Source organism: Tachypleus tridentatus, chromosome 13 (assembly GCF_004210375.1).
Source record: "Tachypleus tridentatus isolate NWPU-2018 chromosome 13, ASM421037v1, whole genome shotgun sequence".
Taxonomy (NCBI): Eukaryota; Metazoa; Arthropoda; class Merostomata; order Xiphosura; family Limulidae; genus Tachypleus; species Tachypleus tridentatus.
The window spans coordinates 29,419,525-29,446,722 of NC_134837.1; the positions used below are offsets into that span (position 1 = coordinate 29,419,525).

General features: G+C 31.9%; 1 protein-coding gene and 1 long non-coding RNA gene across 2 annotated transcripts in view; one reads left to right on the forward strand and one right to left on the reverse strand.

Moving 5' to 3' along the window:
• Positions 1-9,276: 9,276 nt before the first annotated feature.
• LOC143239153 (uncharacterized) lies at positions 9,277-15,820 on the reverse strand. Its single transcript, XR_013021033.1, has 3 exons — positions 15,638-15,820; positions 14,468-14,540; positions 9,277-9,380 (listed from the first exon to the last, which is right to left on the reverse strand). It is a non-coding gene; the product is annotated as an uncharacterized LOC143239153 (long non-coding RNA).
• Positions 15,821-25,771: 9,951 nt separating this feature from the next.
• LOC143236096 (ubiquitin-associated protein 2-like) overlaps positions 25,772-27,198 on the forward strand; it is a 57,506-nt gene continuing 56,079 nt past the window's right edge. Inside the window, exons 1-2 of the mRNA XM_076474366.1 lie at positions 25,772-25,972; positions 26,821-26,907. Coding sequence (XP_076330481.1) covers positions 25,838-25,972; positions 26,821-26,907 — 222 coding nt within the window. The 5' untranslated portion in view covers positions 25,772-25,837. The remainder of the gene's footprint in view (positions 25,973-26,820; positions 26,908-27,198) is intronic.

A 27,198-nucleotide genomic window follows, 5' to 3' on the forward strand; every position in this document is an offset into this window, starting at 1 on the left:
TTCTAAATGAACGAGACCTATAAACTGGATGTAGAATTAAGCTACTCATTTGTACATACATTACTGCTTCACGTGTTATCTTTCAATGGATATTTGTTCTTGGCATCATTGTAAGACAGATGTTTTGTTATGTTTGGCATACAGTCTGACCTTTGAAGTCTGTTTATAATAAATTGACATTTAATTTTAATTGAAACCATTTGGTTCAATCTTGCAATGTGTACCATGTGTTTGTACATCAGATTTATCATGCAGCGGTTGTCTGCTTGCTTTTTGGATGATGCGTCGTCTAGCCTTGGTGTCTGAACAACTGCACTACTGACGTAAAAAAATTATTTTTTTTTGTTTGTAATTACACGTTAAAACACCTGTAACCAGTATGCAACAACTTTCTGTGATTTGACCGGCTTTCATTTAGCTACAGGTCTAGCCGTGACAGTTTAGGAATAGATTGATGTACTTTCAACTTTGACTCACTTCCAAGTATCGACTTTTGTAAGGCGATATGAAACCACACACGTGTGTGTGTGTGTAAGTAAATGCAAATAATTTGCATTTCATATTACGTGGCTGACTACCAGATGTTTTATTTTCATAACAGGAGTGATTGACATATTTTACAACGATAATTTCTCCTTATAGTAATTGTTGTAAATTACATAGGCCCTTTAATTGCTTTGAAAAGTATAGTTAATTTGTAGACTGTTCACAGTTATGTATCATACATAATACCGGCTGTGGTGAAAAGTAAACTGTTATAGTTTGCTCAAAATGATATTAAATGTCAATGTAATATTAATACGATGACATTCAACTTACCATGAAACGCCATTTATTATGCTATTGAGCTTGTACTTTATATAAAAATCTTAACATTCAATTTATTTTTTAGTTAATTAGCTTTATCGTTATGTGGTGATTAATTTGGATTGTATTATTCGGAGTTACAACAATCAGTTCTACAATATAACTACCGCTAGAACTACTACAATATCAGTACACTAAACGTTATTTCCTATCACGTGATACACGTAATTACAGTCACTCAGTTAACTGCGTTTCAAGCCACAAACACACAACTACTGATAGTGAGATGCATGACAGGATATTCAACATATCGACAAAGACGTGGTAACCGCTTGACCACTTTCTAGACAATACCATTTCTGTCAAACCTGTATAAAGAGTTTTAACTCTTCAGCTGCTGTGCCTGCCTTGACCTCTACATTTATCTCGGGAATAACATAACTGAACTAAAAAAGTCGTTATCCAACATTTTAGTTTCTTACGAGAAACGCTTTCACTTATCGAGAGCTGAATTACGCGCCTCAACCTATTATCTGATTGTATGGTAGGTAGTACAATAACAAAAGTGATCTTCACCATTGTTAAATTTGTGAGGTTTGTAATACACCAAACTTTACTTTTATCACTCATTTTTTACATAAAATATAATACAGGTTTTATTAAAATAAAACTTTAATATATTTTCATGTGTTACAATAACACTAAGTGGAACGACTAAACTTGTACCCAAGTATCAAGCACAGATCCCATAGTGTAGGGGTTGGGATGGCTTTTAATATAATTGTCATTATTGCCATTTTGTTCTGTAGTGAAAACCAAGATATGCAGATATGAATATTACAATTTAATTAATGTAGTATATACATTATCTAAACAACTACTATTTATACCGAGTTGACTGTGCCAAAGAAAGACCAAACATACGATGAAACTAAACATATTTATATAAAACAATAAATATTTGTTTGTTTTGGAATTTTGCACAAAGCTATTCGAGGGCTATCTGTGCTAGTAGTCCCTAATTTAGTAGTGTAAGACTAGAGGGAAGGCACCTAGTCATCACCACCCACCGCCAACTCTTGGGCTACTCTTTACAAACGAATAGTGGGATTGATCGCCATTATAACGCCCCCGGCTGGGAGGGCGAGGATGTTTGGCGGAACCGCGACATTCTTTATATGCATGCCAGGCATTTTTTGAAATAAAATGTTTTATTTACTGGAAATTTTTTGAAACTTTGAGTTTCAATTTTACTATTAATTACACAAAACTTTTATTCTAAAAAACATGTAGGTGGATGAGATGTAATTAAGTTTCAAAATCTTCTTTCATTAATATTGTTTCAGAATGTGGAACTTAACCAGTGGTCCATGTTGCTTAAGAAATAAATTGTTAAGCTTTAAAGGGCTTCTGGGGTCCGTGAATCAGAGGTAAAGAAAAATAATTTTTTTCAAATTGTGCATTCCTATGGGAAGGGGTCTATAGCTTTCAAATTAGATTCTCAAGCATTAATTTATCTTTTCAAATTACCAATAATAATATGTTTATGAAAAGTATCAATAAATATTTTACTTTTATATTTACATACTAACTTTATCTACACCTAAATTTCCTAAGAAATTCTTATTTTTACGTAAATGACGCACATAAAATTCATTTTACTAACGGTGTGGTTTATTTTGAATTCTGCGCAAAGCTACACGAGGGCTGTCTACGGCCGTCCCTGATTTTGCAGTGTAAAACTAGAGGAAAGGCAGCTAGTCATCACCACACCGCCAACTCTTGAGCTACTCTTTCCAATGAATAATGAGATTGACTGCACATTATAACGCCCCAACGACTGAAAGAACGACCATGTTTGGTGTGACGGTTCGAACTCGCGATCTTTAGATTACGAGTCGAGTTCTTTAACCACCTGGCCAAGCCGGGCCCGGTACGTGTGAGTGGTCTCTTATAGAAAAGCAGCACTGTTATATCCGCCGAGGTGAATCGAACTGCTAATTTTAGCATTGCGAATCTAAAGAGCTACTGCTGTCTCACCAAGGTACGACTAATAATATGCTTCAATGTTTCAGAAGGAAAATGTTTTTTTCTTTACAGGAATTTGTAAATCGTTTAATATTTTATGTATTTCTATATATGAGTAATTAACAAATATGAAGCTTTTATATAGGTTTTTTTCAAAACTTAATAAATTATTGACCTTTATTTACATTTCACTATATCTAAAAGTAAGTTATTTGCATAATCATGTTGGAAATTAAATTTGTTAATTATTTTCATTCTTATATTTTAGGAAGATTAAATTGATACATCTTTCATAAACATAATTTTCATATATTAGTGCTAGAATAATAACTATCAAATATTCTGGAAAAATCTAGTCCATTTTATTTTTTTACTCTCTTTTTTTTATTATGAGAAAAATTTAAAGAAGTATTATTGAAATCTTGATTTAATCCATAATGATATTTTAATTTCAATTTATAAAAAATTTTGATACATTTCAGTCTGTCAGTTTTAATCAGTAATTTTTAAAATAGTTATTATAACAGGAGTAAAATGCTGAACTTTAAAATGTTTTAATTCTATAAATGTGTTTCATTGTTTCTGTTTAATTGATTGATTTGGTTTTATGGCACAAAGCAGAGAGGCTATCTTTTAAACAAGTTGTGAAAATGCAAAAGTAAAATATTATACAAGATAAAAATAAATCATATTATAAACCAAAAAAATCTTCAAAATCAGATAAAAGAACATAAATAGAATTAAAAAGGCCAATGACCCGTAAGTATTTAAAATAACAATTAAGTTGGGCAGTGTCACTACCGCCAATAGCATTGTTCAAAGTAAGGGGTAAACCCCTCGAAAATGATGCCATCGTGCATGATCGTAATGACAGAATGACAGTAAGACGTGGGTTATTGTGACTTGAGTGTCACAAAAGACACACATTGGTGGTTTAGACTTAGATAAAAAAAAAAAAGAGTTAAAAACTGTGACCAATGCGTAGCCTAGCCAGGTCAGCTTTCTCCTTACAATTCTGACAGAAACAAGACAGACAAAGAGCAACAGAAGACCTGATCTGGAAAACCATTTTATCACGTTACTTACACCAAGTCGACTACCAAATAGCGCAAAGAAGGGCTTTACAGAAAAACTTTAGTCCATATAAGAACCGTGACGATACCAGAGCAGACGGACTTAACTGCAGTGTAAGAGAGCTCTTTTCCGCGAGTATCGACATGGCCAGGTATTTAGAAAAACTGGATTTTAGTAAAAGATGAAGAAAAACGGGCTAGTCAGTTTTGAATATCCACGAGAACAGGATGAGAACAAATGTGAAGCGATTCCAGGGTCAGTAGAGAACTAAGAGAGTAATTATAAATAATACAGTTGGTGTGCTACATAGCTTCTCATGATCCAGGTCAAAAGAAATGTAATACAACCAATGAACACAGAAACTGTAGAGAAGATCCTGTGAGCAACCACTGAACCACAACAAACTATGGCAGAGCCCACAGAGTCACCTGATTTAGAACCATCCATATAAATGGGAATAGAAAGATGGTTAAAAAGATGTTCAGCAAAGAGAAAATGATACTTCCAATTGGGAATATCTACCTTCTTCAGACGACTCAAGTAAGGGTCACATTTAAGAATGGTAATAAGCCATGGTTGAATGGGCTAATAATTGGGGAGAGCATTATCATCCAATGCTAAACTCAATTCATTAAGTTTGTACTGTCCATATACAGAAGGTTTGGTAGGTTCGAAGCTGAGTAACATACTGTAGAAAAGTTGTAAACAGCCGAGGTGAAGAGGAGGTTCATGGGACTCTGTGTACAAACTCTGGATTGGAGAAGTGTGGAATGCCTCTGTGTAGGACTGAAGCCCCAGATGGTGAATGGGTCCAGCATCTTCAAAACTGAGGTCTTGGCAGAGACCCGTAGTTCAGTTTTGATTGAATGAGGGCATGATATATCTTGAGCATAGAACACTGATCCACTCCCAAGAGGTGGAAGAGAAGACAGGAAGAATGTTCAATGCTTTTGTAAACTTGACATCTAAGTGCTTTATGTGAGGAATAAAAAGTAAACTTATAGTTAAAAATGAGCCCCAAGAGCTTTGCTTCAGGAACCACAGAAGAACAACATCACCAAGATGGAGCTTGGAATTGTAGTGTAGGTATCACTAGTGGTAAAAATGTATGCAAAGAGTTTTGGAAAAGGAGAAGATAAAATCGTTTGCTGTGATCCACTTAAAGAAGTGGTTGAGAGCAGTCTGTAGCTGCCACTAAAAGAACCTCATGTTTGACAAAATATGTAAAAGTTGTTAACATAAAGTCTGTTTGCAACAGTAGGAGAAAGTTGTGTACTGATAGCATTAATAATGATGAAAAGTGTGACACTTAAGACACAGTCCTTATAAACTCAAGTTCCTGTGGAAGAGAACAAGAAAATGTCGAAACCACACTGACTTGGAATTGCTAGTCCAGTGAAAAGTTCCCAAATAAAAATGGATAAAATATATCTCCACCACCATTGTCATATGCCTTCAGGGTCAAAACTCAGAACCAAGATCTTTTTTTGAGAAATGCTTCTTTGATTGAAGTTTCAAGTCGAATCAGGTAATCCACTGTCAACAGAACCTACACTGGGAAGCGAGAGGTGAGTGTTTGATTTGAGGAATCGAACAAGACAAGCATTATCAATCTTTTCTAAGACCTTACAGAAACAACCAACAAAAGCAATTGGATGACAATTAGAAAGAATCTAAGGATCCTTCCTGGTTTAGAGAAAGGGAGAATAACAGCCTGGCACTAAGCACCCAGAAAAACATTTTCCTGCCAGAAACAGTTAAAACAACCAGAAGAAAAGCAAGAGAGGCAAGATAGAGATGGTGCAGCATCTCATAATGAACTTATTAGGTCCAACTGATGTAAAAGGGCAATTATAGTCATAGAGACGATTGGTCAGAGAGGAAAGATGTGATTGCTCTGCTCAATAGTTGATGGTCATGAAGATGGGTGGGGTGGGAGAAACAGAAATGTTGGATGCACGACCTAACCAAATTATGCCCATTCTCCAAATTTGTAGAATTTTCTTGAAAGTGAGACCCAATAATATTTGTTTACAAAAATGCACTAGAATATTGTTAAAGTATCAGGAAAATCGCTTGATTCCTATAAAAACATGGCTAGCCAAGAGATGAGAGAGAATAGTATTGGACAGCTACAGTCAGTGTGCTATAGACTTAGGAAGTTATAATTGGGATTATTGTCTACTAATCAGAAAACTACAGACATTCACCCAGAACGTTACAGGTTTTGAACATTACAAACCTTTCAACTTCAGAGATTTACTTTGGACATTATTATTTCTACAAGGACATTAAATTTCTTAGCTGGAAAGAATTATCTCGTACCTGGTGCAAGATTATCATTAGCTTAGGTGAGGTGTAAGAAAATCAACTCAGAATTAATTTGCTCATCGTGAATTTGGATCATCAATAACGTATTCAGTTCTAGAACAGATATAACATTCAGTATTGTCTATAATAATATAAAACTGTTGTATGTAAACCATAAATTATAATAACTATTAATAATAACCATTACTATAAAGAGTATTATTTTTATGTTTGTATATTAAGATATATTTGTATTAAAAAAGGAAACTGTAAGTATCAATCTTGTTGGCAAACACCATAAATTTGAAATATATTAACATTTAATTACCTACTAAGCTCAAATTAAAATTTTTTGGTTATTTGAAATAGTTACATGTAACATAATAAATTGGAGACTCATCCAAAATAAGTAATAATACATAATAATAGCGATTGGGAAACATGGTGATGTAAACGTCAAAATGACATTGGTAGGCAGTGTAATTCCTTCTTTCTGAGATGAGATGCATCACATTTCAGGAACTCCTTTGTTGGAGAAACCAGCATGAATATCTGATTCAGGGATGATTTGCTATTGATTCATCTATATACTTCTAGATTTGTTGCATGATATTCTGTTTGATAACTTTGATACCAATTCTTCTATTTTATTAAAGTTTAAAATAACAAAAGGAAGAGTACCCTTGTATGAACCACTGTGAACACTAATAGAACATTTCTTTATTATTTACCTTTTTTTTTGTTGGTACAAGTTTCTTCCCATTTTTATTTTGTATTTTTATTTCAGTATGAATGTTTCCCTGTTTTATTCTCATATATGTATTTATGTGCATTACATTAAACATTATCCATTCCCTTTAATATAGGATACCTATTAAACTTTAAGAACAAAATGGAAAAAGTTTAAACAAAGTACTTTATTATAGCCTGAAATTTTATATACATAATTATATACACAGAATTGAAGATTCACTAAACCTTCTGACTAGTGGAAGAACAGTTACAATAAGTGCTGATCCATGAAAAATAACAAATTAACAAAAACGTTTCAAAACAACCTGTTTTGAAAGATTTAAATATGTGTTACAAAAAGTCATATTTTATAAGAATTATTGCTGGCCCCTATTTAGACAGTAAAATACAACAGTAACCATAATAACTGACACTAGCCATTATCCTTGTTAATTTATTTAATGATCCCATATTTTCTATATATGCCTCTCTTTAGATGCTTCTTTGGTATAAAAAAATCAATAAAGGTCACTTTATGAAGAGAATAAAAATTGAGCAGTTTTGTACATATGTGTGTGTATATATATATATATATATATATACACACACAAGACACCCCAATACAATTAACTTAATATCCAAGAAATTTAAAAGAATTGGGCTGGAATTAATTCTCAACACACACATCTCAGTTAAAACATGGTATACTTATTTTTCCTCTTTACTTTTACTTAAATAAGAGATAGCTGATCAATGTGAAATTTGACCATGATGCATGTATTTCAGTGCTGTTTTAACTAAGTTTTTGAAACTACTACCTCAAATTGATGTAATACATAACTCTTATAAATTATCACTTTCTCTCAGTACTGAATATGTAAGTTTTTTAATAATAAATTTCTTAATCAAAAACCTAGTAAAATGAAGTGTAATAACAGGAAACAAAAATGAGTGCACATTAATTCAAATAATATTTAGTTTTGTATACAACTGTTGAAACATGCTTAATTAAGGTAGACCATGGACTTTAAAGTAGTAATTTTACTGATTATGTCTAGCAGACAAAAAGGGTTACTCTCTAAGGACCATCATTCAAATATTATTAAAAACCATTCAGTAAATCTTGAAGCTGGGCCGATGTGGACAGGATTCCTCTCTTGTAACCTTAGGTTTTCTTCCTGAAGATGCTTCACTTGTTCCTCAGAGTTGCTTTTGACCTTGTTCCTACAGTGACAAAACCTGAGTTTAATGTATGAATTAATAAAGGTACCCTATATGTATTTACAGTAGTAACACTGTTGAAAACTTTTTATTAGAGGCTTAATGTCCCTCAGATCAATTTTGTGTTATGTATTAAAATTACTAACCAAAATAGTAAACTATCTTAAAACCAATACACAGGTATTTTTACAGCAGCTATTATAATAACTGGTCTCTTTTAGCTTTGTCAAAGATGTTAATAGAAAACTAAAGTTTTTCACTTATAATGCTTACTCAGCAATTAAAATTAACAGAAATTTGAGTAAAACTTTCCGCGTTTCTGTATTTTATTGTATAATTTTACAAATATATTGGGAAGTTTGAAGCAATCTAATGACTATTTTAAAACACTTTGTGAAGATAGTTTACCAATACTAAATTAGAAGTTTTGAAGTATGTTTATTAGAATGATGAATTTGTTCAAGAAAAGTTTCAGTTATTGCTATTAGGAATAGTTTAATAGATTTTTCCTTGGAAAGATTTGAAGTGGTCTTGATAACTAACTTTAAAGTTGGTTTGAAATTAGAATTAATTGCAATCACTAGTGAACAAATTTTGAATTACATTTTCATAAGTGTGTGCATCAAGTATGGTTGCTATATTTAGTTTTCATAAGAGGTTTAAATCATTCTACACAGAAAGGTATATTAAAAGCACAATGTTTAAACAAAAGTTATTTAGAAATATCAAATATGTCTATAATATTAAAATTTACTGAAAAGCACTTCAGAGTGTTAAAGCCATCACCAACTATTAAACTTGGACCAATAAACACATTGAACAGTTAATGCAATCAGTCTTCAAGGTACTTCAGAAGGTAGAAAAGAAGAAAGCTATTTGCATGTTTTGTTTTATACTATGTATCATTTTCAAAAGTAGCAATTTTAATTATATACTACAGAAACATTTTCAGAGAAGTAGAAACCATCCTTGAAAATCACTTGAGTTTTGGAACTCTTGCAGTTTTGGACAAATCCATAAATTATTATAATTCACTATTTTGACAACTATGATGTTATGAAAGAACTAGATCTGTATCTGATTTTACTAGTTTCAGGAACTTAAAAGTCAAAGATTATTAAATTTAACTTTATACCTTGGCTAGATCCTGTTGTAATTGATTTATTTTGGCTTCCAGTTCTTGAAGTTGATATGACCCTCCCAAGGCACTAGAAGGAAAAATTAGGAATAAATTGTTTTGTAGAAAAATGCTTAAGGACTATTTTTAACATTATTTGAAAAGTATACACCCCAATTTATTTGGTTTGAACACAGAAAAGCATAAATGTATATAATAATAGTTGTTAGTTTCTTCAGTTATTTTGGGAGATGTTATCATATTACTCAGGTTATATAAAATTTAAAATAGAAAATAAAAGTTATTTATAAAATCACGGAATTAGTTATTCATATCCTAACACATATCTAAAAGTCACTTTGATATAATTAAAGCCACAACTTGAATTCTGATACTAGATGTGTATTATTGTACATTTCCAAGCATCTAAAACAGCACAGCTAGAGTTAGGAAGGCTTAAACAGAATATAAAAAAAGAAAGCTATTTATATAAAACTTATTTGTACTTTGCACATTTCTAATGATGATATATAATAATATTACCCACAAATTTTATGCTTCAAAATGTGCTGAAGAGTTTTGTGTAGAAAGATTATGGAAAGGAATATCATAATATTTAGATTCATGGAAAATTAGCTAACAAAGAATTTTAATTCATTGATAATTTTGTTGTACTCAAGATTTACATGTGTTCTCTCTGTTATTGTATACAAAACAGCTTTTCTTTTAACCCCAGAATTACCACTGTGGTCTATTTCAATCTCACTGGCTTTTTACATGTACTTCATTAAACTGTTTATGCAGAACTGATCATGACATGTTGATTACAGGGTCCCACTATAATCATGGAGACTCATATATATTTTGGGTCTGCTCTTTATAGTGAATGTAAAACTACTCCATATGATGAAATATCTGGACTCTACCATGAGTGAACAGTATAATAATAATAATTTAGTAATTTAAAGAACTAGAACTGGTCAGAAAGTTCAAAGTTATAATTTTCTTAAACTACAAATATATTTCCAACAGGTATTTCCTCCAATCATAACATTAATTATTCTCATCATATGCTGCCATCTATATGGGCACCTTCCTACACTGCACTGAATGGTTATAGTTTTTTGTGTGTAATCCACTCACAAAGGTGCCTACAATTGATCAGCCCAGAAACTTGCAACTAGAATATAGTAAGAATTTCCATACTCACTAGAAGAAATGGGGTGAAAATGCATTAGAAAGTCTGAAGGAATGCCATCACTTGAGAAAGTGCAATGGGTTACCATGAAACCCTATTCTGAAAATCAGACCACACTGAGTTATTCAATACAAGGTATGACAGGAATGGGCAGCTATCCTCTACTGATCTAACTATGCAGTCCATGGGTGGTATGGTCCACAGAGTCAAGTTTATGAAGTTATTCAACTAAAAGCAATCTTGTGGAACATCCCACCTCTATGAGGATGTAAGCATTGTGAAGTCATGGAAGTTAAAGTGTAGAGACAACATGGCTGTACAGTGAAAATTTCTAATTGAAAATACTTGGTTAGGTATTACTTGCCACAGAGTGGGGACCATATAAAAGAAGCAAGAGCTCCTGAGAAGAAAATAATGTATTAATATAGACCTACCAGGTCAAAGTTGCATTGAAGACAAAACCTGATAAAGAAGAAACTGCAATATAGTGTAAATAATGGATGATGAACATATTAGGTGTAGTCCACATGCCTAACTGTAGAAGTTCCTCCAATGGCCAATGAAGATGAGATGTGAGGGAAAAAGAGGAAGTGTCAAGTGTCAAATCTGATAAGACAAGGAGGAATAAGCCAATTAAATCAAATGCCAAACCCAACTGATGATGGTGGAAGGGGATACATCATGAAGAGAGGAAGACTGCCAAGGATAAAGAGTTGGGAATGGACACCACAGAAGAAAGCTGTGCAGGCAACATAACAAAGAGTACAGACCAGACATGGAAGTCTATTGGTACTTGAACAATTGTAGAAATGAAAAATAGAAGGAAGGAAAGCAGGCAAGAAAAAGGTGTTATCCTCTAGCTGCTGAGGTCTTTGGAAGGAAAGAACAACCAGTATAAAGAAAAATAAGTGGTGATAAAGAGTATCTGACAAATAAATCAGACCTTCAAAAGTTAAAAGGAGAAGGAAATATGTTTTAAAGGGAAATGTTGAGCATGTTGAAATAGAATCAAACAAAGGTAAAGTGAGAATGTAGGACCACATTAATATTCTAGTCTGGAAGAAACATATTAACCTGGTAAGGACAGGGAAAGCAAACTGACAGCATCATGGATTGGATAAGACAGTCTGATAACCTGAGACTGAGGAGACCACCCAATGAAGTAATCAGCTAGGAGGATAAACATAAAAAGAATTTGTGGGTCCAATCCTGATTGAAGGCATTGACTGTCAGAATCTTAGAATGAGGTAAGGTACCAAGAGGAATTTGTGATTTATAGCTGTGGCAAATGCATCTACATGTGAAAACACCAACTGACTGCAACACTACTGGAACATGAGGGGATATCAAGACCATTCCGTTGGAGAAATTTTGTCAAGGCAGGAAAGGTGATGTAATGAGATTGAAAAGCACATAGAACATGATATGCAATGAGATGAATGTGGAGCATGTGGGCCCAATACAGGAGTTCAATGTATGAAAACAGAAATCTTAATCAGGTGCCTGTGAGGGAAATGAAAGGGCATGGTAAAGTAACAACTGCATGGAATGAATTTGTAGAGAAGAAGATTGGGCCCAACTGAGATAAATGTCAAAAGACCCTAAATGAACAAGATATTGGGTAAGATTTCTCAGTTTGATTAACCAGCTCATATGAGCAGTCATGTGAAGGAACTGATGAGTATGGCTGGCCAACTTTAATTTGGTATCAGTCAGAAGAAACCTGTTCTCCATATAATAGTGGAATTGCAGACCCCAGAAAATAGTTGGTGAGCAAAAGCTCTAAGCACTCAACAGAAGGGGCAGAAGTAAGCCTGAAGGGGGGTGTAAAACTGGTAAACTACCTCATAATGGATGACCAAAGATACAGAGGAGACCATGTAGAGATAAGGTTTATGTTGATAAGCACTGGCGATGTCCATCTTGGTCATCTTAAAGCCCATAGAAAATGCTCACTGTAGGATAAGAAATGACTCCAAGGTAAAATGGGGCAGTTAAATGAATCAATCGAGGTGGGACAAATCAATAACAGGGCCAATAACAAGTCCCAGTTTTCTTGGGAACAACAAAGAGTCTGGTGAAGTTGGTGGAACTTATCAGATGGTCTGCTGAGATAATAGATTTAGAATCATCTCTGACAGATGCTGGTGGAGGAAAGAAATGGATATAGGATACACAAGAGTTGGGGAAAAAAACAAAACGAGATCAAGAATCTTTCTGATAAAACCTGAATAACTCAAAGATACTTGATGAAAGAATGCTACTGATAATGAAAATCAGTTAGTTGAGCTCCTACCACAAAGTCACTAACATGGTTGGCTATATGATGTGTGTCTTAAAATAATAAAACACATGACATCCTAAGAAGGAGGGATAAGTGCAGGTTGAGAAGGGGTAGGATGGTAAATTGGAACAGGTGCCACTTTGGGCTCTGACTCTCCCAAATAGTATCAGCAGGCAACAAGATTAGAAAGGATAGACTGTTGTTGTAATATGTTGTGACAAACATATTAATACTGTAAAACAGAGCCATATGTAAGTCCCATAGTTTAGATACTGGTAAAAGACACGAGCAAAGGCTGTATCACAACTTATAAGGTCCCAACAACAAAGAAACTACATATGCAAAGCTAGAGCCAAAGACAACAAATGAGATAAGCGTGAAGGAAAAAAGGAAGGGGATGTAACCAGAAAATCTCTGATTTTAGTGGAGAGGTTCAGAGAGGATATGAATGGTATAAAAGTATGTAAAATAGTTGTGAGGGCAATATGAAGGTGGGAAAATCAGGTATGCATCAAACTTACAGGAGATTTGGGAACTGTCTCCCAAAGAGGTTAAACAGAGCCTAATAACTGTCAGCAAACTCATCCAAAGCTTGGGGGTAGGGGACAAGGCATGCTAATCCCATCACATAATTGTGAGGAGGGAATAAAACATCACATACCTGAGAAACAAAATCCAAAAATACTGTAACAGGCCTAAATGAATCCTTAGGAGGGACATGGAAAGGTACAGTAAAATCAGGAGACAGAAATACGTGATCTAAGTCCTTGCCAGCCTGAACAGGACTAGTATGTTTGGGAAGAAGTAAAGTAAGGTCTAGATATAGACATTAACCCATATAACATTCAATCTTCTTTCACCTAGGTTTGTACATAGAAGGCAGTACAATACAAGAATAGCTAATCTTGTGAGAGAAGAGACGTACTGTATGGAAAGGTCCTTTGGCCAATAAAAGTTTAAGTTGTTGTTTTTTCATGTACAGCTTCACTGACATTGTTGCCTGAATGAAAAAAAAAATATATAAAGAAAGGTTTCTATGTATTACTAAATAACTTAATCTCAAACAGCAAAAACTGTGCTGTACATTTCACTATTATTTAGTTGAGATCAAAATTCACAATAAAGGCTATACACACATTCACAACTTTCCTCAAGGAATTTGTGAGCTATACACCAGACCAACAGGAGATCAAATTTCATACTCAGCTCACCATGATGGTAGGCCAGTAACTGTTATAACCTGATCAGTTTATAACCTCTTGTCACACCAAACAAATTTTAAGATTCTGTAGGCCTACCTAGCTTATAACACTTTACATAAAAGTTTATATATACATAATTGTGGAATAGTAATTGATATTTGTTTGTTGAATTTCATGCAAACAATACCTAATTCTGAAGTGATAGACTAGAGGAAAAACTACTCAACAGCTTTCACCATCAACTCTTGTGCTATTCTTTACCAACGAAAAATGAAATCATGTTATAATGCCTCCATAACTGAAACAGTAAGCATGTTCAGCAATAAGGTTTTGATCCTGCAACCTGCAGATTGTGAACAAAGCACCATAACCACTATAGTCCTCATAAATTTCACACAACAGTATTTCTGAATTGGCTATGAGAAAACAGATGTGTGGATAAGAAATGTATACATAACTAATAGCTAGCCATGGGAAACACAATTGCATATTACCTTGCACTCTTTCCAAGTTTTTCACTGAGTTCTTCCAACCAACTTGCTTTGTTTTGCAAAGGTAGCCTTACATCTGAGAATATATAAAACAAAAAAATGAACTGAGATAGGTTAACCTAAGGATGTTTGTAATTAAATAACTAGATAATACACATGGTACTATTATAAATTTGCTTTTATTTTGTGTTTTTCATGATACTGACACATAAAAGTGCAAACTTTCAGAATTAGTTTTTTGTTATCAAAGAATTATGAGAGAACTCTAACTACTACTGACAAGAATAACTTATAAATGGGTACACAAATAACAGTTCAATCAGAAAAGACATCTAAGTGAACAGAGTAAATTAATTTGAGAAATACAGTATTTAAGTGTTGTATCCATTGCTGCTTCAGGTCTATGTGAACCAGCCATCCCTAATTTATGCAGTGATAGATTACAGGAATAGTAACTAGTCAACATAACCCACTGCCAGCTCTTGGGCTACTATTTTACCAAGGAACTGATTACATTATAATACCACCATGGCTGAAAAGGAAAGCATGTTCAGTGTGATGGGAATTTGAATTGAGGCTCACTATTATTTAGTTGAAATCAAAATTCACAATATAGGCTATACACACACTCATAACTTTCCTCAAGGAATTTGTAAGCTATACACCAGACCAACAGGAGATCAAATTTCGTACTCTGCTCACCATGATGGTAGGCCAGTGACTGTTATAACCTGATCAGTTTATAATCTCTTGTCACACTAAACAAATTTCAAGATTCTGTAGACCTACTTATAACACTTTACACTTGACCTCTGTTTATCTGGCTGTATATTTTTATTTTTTTAGTGGTACTAAAAGTATGAAATAACTTTTATAACATGTTTCTCAGCAGGGATATATTAAAACTATCAGTTCATTTGACTTTTCTTACACATTACTTATCACCCAAAGCAATTATTACGATTTATGGATAATTCACAACAGGAAAACACCTGCAATGCAGTTCAACTACACATTACATGTCAATTATATTTACTCTATATAACTGTCACTACTCAAGGATGAAATTCACTAACCCTGACCATAAATTACAAAACCATTCACATACTCTGAAATCAAACTTACTAACCTTATTTGGCCTAAAGTAGTTGTAATAAAAAAAGAGGAAATTACCTTCAATAGCTTTGGTGGCAGTGTCTACCAAACTAGGCCAATCAATTTCTCCACCTTCAGGGAGAGGCATAATTGCCTGAAGGGGCTGAGAACCAGAGGCTGGAAGAGGATTCAATTTACCAGGAACTCGGTCTGACATGACCCTTGGAGAAAGCCTAAAAGTAATGTAACCTTGGTTAATAACAAGTTATATAACAAGATTTGTAGTTTAATCACTACGATATTATTGTTCTTATTTTTAAGCTCATTGGTTAAAAGTACATTTTATGACAATGGCCAAAAGTCAAAAATAGTTATTCAACTTTCAGAAATCAATAACCTGATCCGGAAGCTAAAATACTTTATGATAATTTACAACTTATCATTGTTTATAGGTAATTCAAAAAAACAAACAAACAAACGTAAATCATTGGATAGAACATCAAAAGTATCTAATACGTCACATAAAACTTTAAAATACTGAATTTAACAAAATAATCCTGAAATATTTCAGGAAATTTCAAGTTGAGTGCATCATCCAGCCACGTTTTAGAAATGAAAAAAATTTGTCTACAGTTAATAGCACTATTTCATTTAATTGAAAATTTTGTTAACAATGCCTGTATTAAAAGTTCCTATTACTCAAAATAGATATGGATACAAATGTGGAGACTTTCTAAGCTTTTTAATACAAACTCTTTTTGATCTAAATGTTATTTTCAAAGTTTATTTAACATCAAACAAAGGCTTGAAATCAAAATGCTATGCAAAATAATAAAACTTAAAAAGTTATAAATTAGTCATTAATACTATTAGCCTTTGAAAGCATTACAAAATTGAAATCTACATCTTCAGTGAATAATTATCAGCTCTTTCTAACCTTTCTTCTTGACATTTTTGCTTCTATGTGTGATGACACAGAAATCACCTGGGCTGGCTGAGCTTTAGTCACAATAACATCATCTTGATGGTGTGGTGTTCCACAGGTTTTCAATTCCATTCTTTTGACTACCACTAGCACTTCTTTCTAAAGAAGAGTAGGGTGTGGACAGTTGAGTGTGGGACCCAGTCTCCGAAGGCACAGAGTCTGGATGAGGAGGATGCAGCCTAGGGTAGAAACAGTCAAATATGTTTTATTTGTTTTATGTGCTTGTGCTTTTTTTAAAGTAATTTTTTTTTTAAGATTTTATTGTGTAGCTGTATTTTGATACCTGCTTGTATTATACAGAGAATGCTGAATTTGAAATTAATGCATAAACATTTACTGTCATGCCATTTGATGTACTTGATAGATTTGCGACTAATATTCTAAATACACTACTAATAATTTACTAATCATTCCATATGATACAGTAGACTGTTGCTAATTAAACATTTGTGCATAACAAGTGTGATAGTATTAACTTTGTTACAGAGAAAGTTTTGACAAATGGCTGAACATCGATTATGGCAATCTAAAATTATTAAACATTTCTTATGGAAAATAAATTAAGATTCTACAGAAACTAGAAAAAAAATTGTTCATCGTAGAAGTCATTATTTAGAAATTTTCATTCTCATTCACACTTTAGTTTGTACACAAATATTAATATATAAGCCTCAAAATACATTATTATATTTCAATAGTCTACCATTCAACCTGTTTGTTATTACATCTTCACCCAATGTAATTTGAAAGTTTGTTTCAAAGTGAGAGTAAAACTAGGTAGTCAATCATGTACTTATAACTTGTATTTTCCAAGATGAGAAATTACTATGTTGTAAACTAAATAGCTTAATAGCTCAAATGGTTTTATATATCATCCAAACAGTAAGTGTAACTACTACCTTTTAGTTTGCAACAGGAGTGAGATTTTCAAAAATGATTAGAAAATACAGAAGACACTTAAATGAAAACAAATTTTGTCTGAATGCAAAACAAAAACTATAGCGATTCAGTTCATGTATAGAAAAACTAATAGCAACTGCCCACAATTGAAACATTTTGTACAATTTCTTGAATATTTATAAAATTTAGAGATTTTGGTGGCTGACTTCATTTGATTACCACATTCAAGTCTTAGTTATTTTTCACAAAGTATGCATTTTTTGCTTTGTTAAAGTAATGCCAAATTTTGCAAAAGTCTATTATGGATAGGAATGCAACATCAAAAGCTAGTTTGTTTTCAGGTGAGAGTCAGTAATCATGGAGAAGATACATTGTCTTGGATCTACATAATATACAGGGTGGCTCACAATTCTCTACTGTTTTGAAGTTTGATAATTTGCCATCTGAGGAAATAGTGATACAGTTTTTAACAATTTTGTAACCCAAATAAAGTAGTTTTTATTATCATTTCATTGGGCTTGTACATATGTACAATTAGAGCTTTAGCATGTCTAACTTATATTCATTTTCAGTTCATGTTTGTTGCAACATGTCTACAGTAGCAGTAGTGTTCATTATCCATTCTTCAGCTATGTGGTATTTTCTATAGGTGTGTGATACATAGTGTCCTTAAGATATACAGGGTGGCCCACAAGTCCCTACCCATCCATATACCTTATGTATCCAGCGTATCTGTGTGCTGTCCTTCATTCTCGCTGCATAATATTATGCAACACCATGTTCTGTTAGACATTTTCTTCAACATAACAAGGTTTATTGTTCCAAATGCTGTGGTAACAGCTGTCTTCAACTCATCATTAATATTATTGAATATAACATAACATATGGATGGGTAGGGACTTATGGGCCACCCTGCACATACCCCCAAACTTTTCTGTATTGGCATCTGTAATTATACTGAACCACAGTCACTGAATTTGACTCTGCAAGTCAAACAATGCATTGAGCCTTTTCTTGCATAATAATGCTGCTCACTGAAGTGAAAAAGAAAAAAAAAACACTTTGAGTTGGGGTACAAGTTGTATTACCATAGTTATTTGATTATGAAATTTTAAAACAGGAAAGGTAATTTTGGAGCAACCTGTATATTGGACAAAAAGTATTTAAATTAGATTGGAAAAAATAAAAAGGAATGGCTGTGGAGTCATAGTAATGCATAACCAAATTTTTAATAACCATCAGTTTTGTAGAAAGTCTAGTATGTTTTAAGAAAGAAAAACTTAATTTTTAAAAATGTTGTGATGTCAGTTAGAGCCTTCAAACAGATGACAAAACTAGATGTTCACTTATATTTATTGTTCTGTTTGCTGTAGAAATCTAAGATAGAAATGTGCTTAGATAAAGATAACTTAAAACTACTAGTACTGACATATCACACTAATGTAAAAATTATTATGATTTAAAGTTATTTATTAGCTGTATTTTATTTACATATTCTGGAAACATGTACATAGTTAAAGTTGAGCTCTTGATGTGCTGTCCATGAATATATGAACTTGCAATGTTTTCATTACAGTCAGCAATAAATGTAGGGTTTGAATTAGTATTACAGTTACCATTTAAATTATTATGTTTGAAGTGAAAGAAGTTGTGTTATTACTTGTAACTTGTGTACATAATCTTTATTTTTAAAATAGTGTAAAATTGTAAAAAATCAATCTGTATTTTACCCATAGTGACATTCAGTAGTATTGTATCTTCAGTATTTTCATTGTGTTAGAGAAGGCTAATATTTGACAGCTAAACATATTGTTCTGAAGCTACTTCATGTTGTTAAGTTGAAAAAGGTTTTAAAATTGTTCACATAAAAGTAATGGATTTTGTAAAATACCCTTTTGAAATTTGAATTTTCATTAATTTCAATTATTACATTTATCATGTTTTTGTAAATTTTCACAATTATTACCAAGCAGTAGTGGGGAACAGAATATCTGGTGCCATTTAAACATATGTCACAAATTTCAAAATTATACGTTTGAAGGCACTGCAAATTGTTCATTTATTACTAATAGAAAAACAATTATATTAGTAATGTGATTGTTTCTAACAGCAACATTTTTCTTTCATAAATTTAACTGTCATAATTTATTTTGTATTAGAAGTTAATAAATGTGCAAGTTTTTTCTGTGTTTTTCAATATTTTTTAATACCAAAGTTAATTACTGACTAGTGTTTGGACATAAACTGATGTATCTAGGCATTGAGTAGGTTTGTTGTATCGTACCACTTGTGGTTACTTTACATGAAAAGCATTACTAAAGTTACCATATAAATGTAGAAAGCTGGCAAAGCAGGAGAAGACAATGGATCTGAAATTTATTTTAAACGGTGAAAAACTAAATAATGTGGAATAAAATGTCTGCAGTTTCAATTATTTGTATTTTATTACTTCCAAAGAGCAATCATTTAGGCTTAGTGTTTATAATCACACTGTGGTATAAGCTGTATTTTGGAGACTGGAATGTGTGAGATCAGATGGATACCCTTAGAATCTTGCTATCCCTATTTACAAATACTTAGCCTGGATATGTCAAACTGCTTATGAGTTTCACAAAACTGTCATGGTAGTGTCAAGTGGAAAAGTTGTGGTTAATTACAGTTATTGTAATTTTTTATTTCTAATATTCAAATATGAATTAAGTGTTTAACACAAAAATTACATTTATTTTTAAGTTTTCTAGTAAAACTAATAATAACCAGTGTGTTAGAATACATTTTGAGGTTATATAAATATTAACATATGAATCATGTAAAAGTCTGATTGAACTTGTGTTTTTTTCCCCTTAATGTCTCATACTGTTAATACCTTTGTATAGTGCACAGTATATTTGTGGCTTCATATCAAGGAAAAATCAATATGTCCATGTGCAATGCACAAAGCAGTTCTAACAGCTGAAACATTTTTGTTTAACAATTAGTATATTATAATGGTGATTTATCTGTACATGTGTGGGTGAGCAAATACCATTGTCAACTTATTAACTGTATTACTTAATGAATTTTCTCATCTGTAATTTGTATGTATATGTTTCTAAACAGTGCCTTGTATGTAAAGCATAGAGGAAAATGATTGCAAGGTTTAACTCAAAAATTTTCCCCAATTGTATTTTAATGAACATTATATATATACCATTTTATAAACCGTGCATTTCTTTTGGATGACAAACTTGTTATTCATCTATGACTTGAAGTCTAAAAGGTATAAATGTTATGGATTTATACTTGTTTATTTTTCCTTGTGGTGGTGAGTTTTTTTTCATTATTTGAACTCAAAACTTCATCTGAAAGATACTGAAAGAAAACTTTGCTTGTATGGTGTACACTTTATACTTAAAACCAAACATTTTGAGTAGAAGGGGGGTTTACTGTACATGGATATTTACAGAACTCTGTATTGGAAAGATTTGTCATCACTTGTAGTGGAAACTGGAACGTAAAGGAACATGACAATTTCTTGAAACATAAAGGAAGAGCTTAAGTTTTAGTTTTTCTAATGTAGAGAGGGATATGGTCATGAAAGACCAAATAAGCACTTTGTTTTGTCTGTTATGTTAAGGTAGGTATATAATGTCAAATCATGTAATACAACAAAACTTCAAGTTTGTGAGAACATCTTAATCTAGTTTTTGAGTACTTTTAAATGACAGACTTTTGAAACATGAAATATTAATACTTGTAATTGAATATATTTTAAATGCATTATTATGCTACTATGAAGAAATATGAGCATCCATGATGCACTGAGCTAATATTAGTGTATGTCATGATGCAGTTTTTCTAAATCTTGTTAATTTTTAAGGATTTCTGTTATGAATTGTTGTGTATTTTAAATCAGTTAAATATAAAACTAATTTAATCAAAACTGTTTTAGTAATTGATATCGGGCCTTAAGGATATAAATAAAAGCAGCTCTAATTATTGAATGGGGCCTCTAATAATGGCCTATGTACTGAAAATAGAAATTATTCTTTTCTTTACTTTTTAGATATAAAATGATCAAGTGTACTGCATTTTTCTCAAAGATAAAATCTATAGAGGTTTTTATGTAGAACCACTTGCACATTTGGTTACTGTTTATCTTTCATATTGCTGGAATAATGGTAAGTCTGGATTTACAATACTAAAATCAAGGGTTCAATTCCCCTTGGTGGACTCAGCAGATAGCCTGATGTGTCTTTGCTACAAGGAAACATACATACACACTCATTGCTGGTCATATTAGGTGTCCAATTATGGAGTCTGTAGTTTTTTTATGAATTAGATACTCAAAGTATTAATATTTATAAATTGGAATTTGAGATAAGAACCTTCTATCTTTTCTTTGTTTTGAGAACATAGTACATTTATTAAATCAACCAAAATAGTCACACTCACCTCTAACATTTTTTTGAAAATATGTTTATGTACACCTACTTTACCCAGTAATATGTGGATAACCAGTTGTAAGCTTAGGATGTCCCCTTAGTGCTTTTCACAGTCTCTGCAAAGTATATTTACAGGAGAATCTTTCTTTTCATGCTAGATTCCAAGTGAAAAGGTAAGATATTAATGAACTAAAAAAAAATCATTTTTTAAGACCCAAATACAACTAAGTTACAAGTTTGATAGATTATTATAGAATTCTGTGGTGTTAAATATATATATATATATATATATATACCTTAAAATTTTAAATTCTCCATGTGCAAAATTGAGGCTTATAGCAAGCACCAAATAAGTAAAAGTTTATAACTAGAAAGTAATTGTTTCTCTCTCTCCCAATTTTATTAGTTTGTTAATTAGGCTGTTTTTTGTTTTTTTTGTTGAATATATTAATAATTTATTTCACTGTATCAGTGATTCTTAATTTATGGTCCACAGAAAGAAAACAACAGCATACTCTATGTCATTATGATTTACTGAAATCAAAACAATTGTAGTGGTTCTCAAACATCAGTATTGAGAACCCCAACATATTACAGCCTGTGTTTCTAAACAGCTGTGCCAGATGGTACAGTTTTAAAACTATTCAGGTTTAGAAGAATTCAGTTTCAACAAACAATACATATAATTTAAAACAATAACAACCTTGAAAAATATTAATGTTTATCATGCTAATTAGAAACCAAGTTCTAAGTAAAAAACCACATTTTTTTAACATTTAAGTACAAAGACTGTAGTGTTGTTACCTTTATAAATTATTTTCAGGTAACACACAAAAATGGAGAGTAAATGAAACCCTTGAGCCAGGTACACACGCCATTTTTGAAACTGACAAAAACATTAAGTTAGTCTTAACTACATTCTTAATTCAAGTGTTTAACCCTTTCTTGATAGGTCACAGGGCAAAGACCATGTCATCACGTTTGTTGACTTGCATTCAAAGTTTTATGGAACTGCTATTTTATGAATTTGTCAAAATGTTTGGAATCAAACTATATTATGATTTAAACTTTAATGTATACGAGTTAATTACTTAATTCAAAAATAAATATTAAAATATAATTTTAGTGAGTCATGGGGTATGTTGAATGCAGCACTTTAAAATTAGATGCCTGTGATGTCAAAATACTGAGTTTATAGTTTTGTACAAATTAGGAACTTAATATTATCAAGCTAAAATATGAGAATTTAGTATCTTTTTATTTTGGGGATATATGGCTTGTGTATTAAATACAGTGGCCTTATTCATCTCTTTCCATTTTTGGAAATGGCCCATTATATGCACTTCAATATGTTGTATACAAATAACCAATTAACAGCCAATTTAATCTTTGAAAAGGCTGCTACATTCTTTAGATCCAAGTTGTGCAATGTTAGCTGGACACAACTGGAATGTCAGTATAATAATAACTTTATAGCATCATGAGGGTTAAGCAACTTAGACTAAACATTTATTTTCATTATATATGTAGTCATTCTAGTAAGAAAAAGTATAATTTATATTAATTTTCAAATTTTGTTATGTTTAAGAGGTTGGTCAAATTACAGACCCCATACAGTTAGAGTATAAAAAATAACAAAATATGAAGTCTTACTGAAAACAAATGTTTGAAATCTACTTAGGAGGATGTAGAGATTACGCAAATAATATTAGGATTTTGGAACAAACTATATTTTTTTAATCATAACATGAAATTACTTTGCACTCATACAAGTAATGAAACAGACTCCATTTTCACAAAAATTTTTAATTAAATATTTCATTAAAAATGTGATTTTTTTACACAAAATACTTGTAAACATTACTGAAACGATATCAAATTTTAAGGTACACATGCTGTATGAAAAGTTATGGTACAAATACTTGTGTAAATTCATGGACAAACTCGTGTATATTATGTAGAACTCGTAGCGAAAGGGTTAAATAAGAGAATTTTACTTAATATTTAAATCCAAATTGTATACAAAGTTTGACAGTAAATCAATTGATTTTTTTTATGTTTAATAACAATGAATATAGCTAGTCTAGTGTTTATGTAAACTTATTAAAAATCTGACAAGTTGGACTGAGTTAAATAATTAGTAGTGCAGAGAAAAGGTAATAAGAGTTTAAATTATTCACTGTTTACCCAGTGCTATTAATTTAACTTATTTTTGTAGTAATACACATGTTTGGTTGTGTTTTTGATTGATCCTAAGTGTATTGTCATTGTATGTGTTTGAATTTATTAGTAAGATGTGTGGTGTTCTTGAAAGGACTGATAATTAAATTTAGAGATAATTGAAACAGCAGCATGTTTGACAGAATGTTATGCAGACTTAAAATTAAAGCTTCTACATGACTGAGTAGAAAGAGAAGATTGGACATAATTTGGTAGTAAAAACAGTTATATTGAATACAAATGCAAATGGGCTTAAATCAGCAAGATTTCTTCAAAGGATGCAAGCTTGTGCTCCTTTGCGAAGTATGGGGTATAGATAATGTCTAAGTAAAGCCTCTGTAAAGATTGAATTAATCACTAGTTAATTGCTAATAGTCCCTTTTATTAGTATTCATTAATACCAACACCAGTTAGTCATTCTACAAATGAAAACAGGGAGGATATATCCTTGAGTTAACACATAACTTAGAAATGGTCAGTATCATTGTCCAAATCTTCATAGTGTAATGAACTGTATCATTCTGTAGCAATTTTTTCCAAGAGAAAGTGCATGTTACACTAAAGATAAGTGACTCAAAGCAAAGGTACTTTGATTGAGAGAAATTTAGCAAAGTACAAAACCATATCTGTTTGAATTATGTACTCACTGAAGATGTGTACATGTGAAAAGTTTGTTTTGATGAATGAAACTTTTCATACACTTAAAGAAATGGTTATTATTCTTTAATATTACATTTATTCAGAGATTGTACTGCAGTATGATGCTAGTTGGAATGGGGTCTTAGAGTGGAGTTAGGAATAAAGATTTTGCTGTTTCCTAAATACAACTAAATTTCTGTTATATTAAACATAATTTCATGTAGCCTAAGCTAAAAAGATAGGACAAGCTGCTTTTCAAAATGTTAATAGTTATAGGTATAACTTAATATATTTTTATAGAGAAAAATAACCCCAGTTTTTACATTCCTACCATTAAAAAGGAATAGTAAAAATAACCCACTAGTCACATAAACATTCTGTGTCCTAAAAAAAAGGCATGCAATTTCCTGGATTCTAAATGAGATTGTTTTTATGTTTATCAGTTATATTATTATTATTATTATTATTATTTTTAATAAAGCTTTCTGTCAGTTTTGGGATTACTTGATCAAAACCTGGTGCTGACCATACTTTTGTAGGGGTGTTATAATGTTAGTCCTGCAATTTGCTTATCAAAGGTAGCTGAAGAGTTGGCAGTGAATATGCCTACCAATTACCTTTCTTGTGGCCAGCAGTTCAAAATTGGTACTGTGGCTTTGTCACAAAACACTAAACCTTTATTATTATTATGTAGTAAATCCCTTGCAAACTGCAGACCTTTGGTGCTGTTAAGTCAATTGTACAAATATGACCACAGTTGAAAGTAATAAATCTCCACAAATGTTTGAAAACTGGCAAATGTAAATTAAGTTACAACCTAAAGCAATGTCATTTGTAACTTTTAGTAAAGTTTATTTGTTAATACTTTCTTTTGTGTTATTTATTTAAAAAAAAAAACATTGTCGAAGTTTGTTTGTTTGAATGGTAATTTGTTAATTGATACCATTCTGGTGTATCAAGTGTTGTGCTCTATGCCAGATCAAGCTTGTAATGATATAGGGAATTTGTTTTTTTTACCATTTGAGAAGTTGCATATTTTTGAAGAGTCAAAGATGCCTTTTTCTTGTTTTCAGATTTTGTATATACCCTGCTTTGTATATACTGTGTATAATGAGTTCAGCAGGCCCACCAAAGGGAAGGGCTACTAAAGACAGAGGCAACAAACCACAAACCCCACAGTCTCAAAATGGAAAACCTGCTACAGAAGGATCTAAAGCACCAGATGGGCTTAACCCTAAAATTCAGGTGATTATGAACTTGTAAGTTCTCAGAAAAAAAAGCAGGTGATGCATGCTTTTCCTCCCCCAGTTTCAGAATACTGCCTTCATTGGAGGGCATGTGGAGAGCAAATTAAGTTTAACAGAAATGTGCAGAATGTGTGACAAAATAGGTTATTAACATCATACATAGATATTTAAATAATGTTTATGATCTATAACTTCAATAGTCTTTTTTCTTATTTGTTTCCATTAAAGAAACTGGAGTTAGACAACTTAGAATTCTTGTAATCTGCTTCATATCCAGACAGCAGACACAAAAGTGAGGCAGTCGAACCATCCAAAAAGGACAACATGGGAAAACACTGAAGAATAGAATGCGAAGTGCAAAATAATATGCACTCAAGTAAAATGGGTGGAAAAACCTTAGATTTTAGGGTTGACAGAAATAATTCTTTTAAAAAGTTTTTGAATATGACTCAACTCTTGATAGTTGAGTGCATATTTCTGTGTAACAAAAACAATGCACATATTTTACTTTGGTATAACCACATTACTGGAGTTCACTCGGCTGTTAGCACATTTCCTTGATATGTACTTTCTTATAAAACTGCATAAAATGTAATTTTGAGTACGTTAAACTTTTTTTATGAAGTTTTACAGTTACCTGGTTTTGTTTCTGTCATAGGTAATATTCACAAAAATAATACAGTTCTGCATTGCCATTTATTATTATAACACCCATAAATTGAAATGCTACAAATTCTGTGTTGAATTTTAGATATGAAATAAGTTTGTTTTAATTTTGTGAGTAAGACAATATAAATATTTATCATCTGTTGTGTACAAGTTTCTTAAAATTGTCATCTTTTACAGCCTACAGCTGAACAGATCAGGATTGCCCAGATCATAAATGATGCTAACAAAAATGAAGATCCAGATTTACTTGTTAAAGTGGAGCAGGTTATTCTTTTTATATGTAGTATAGTAACCGGTCTGTAGTCAAAAGTTAGTTGAAATTTTATGCCTAAAGATTAAATTCATACAAATGTCAGCCTTTTTTTGAAAAATTCTCTCTGTGCTAAAGTTAAATGTATGTTGTTTAAGTTTGATATTCATGTTAGGGAATAAACAAAACTGCATTTTGAGAAAGTTTTAAGTTGATGGTGTTAATCCTCTCATATGGACAGGTCAGAAGTGGGCATGTCTTGATTTTTATTAATTGCTTTCAAAATTTATTTAAAAACTATGTAA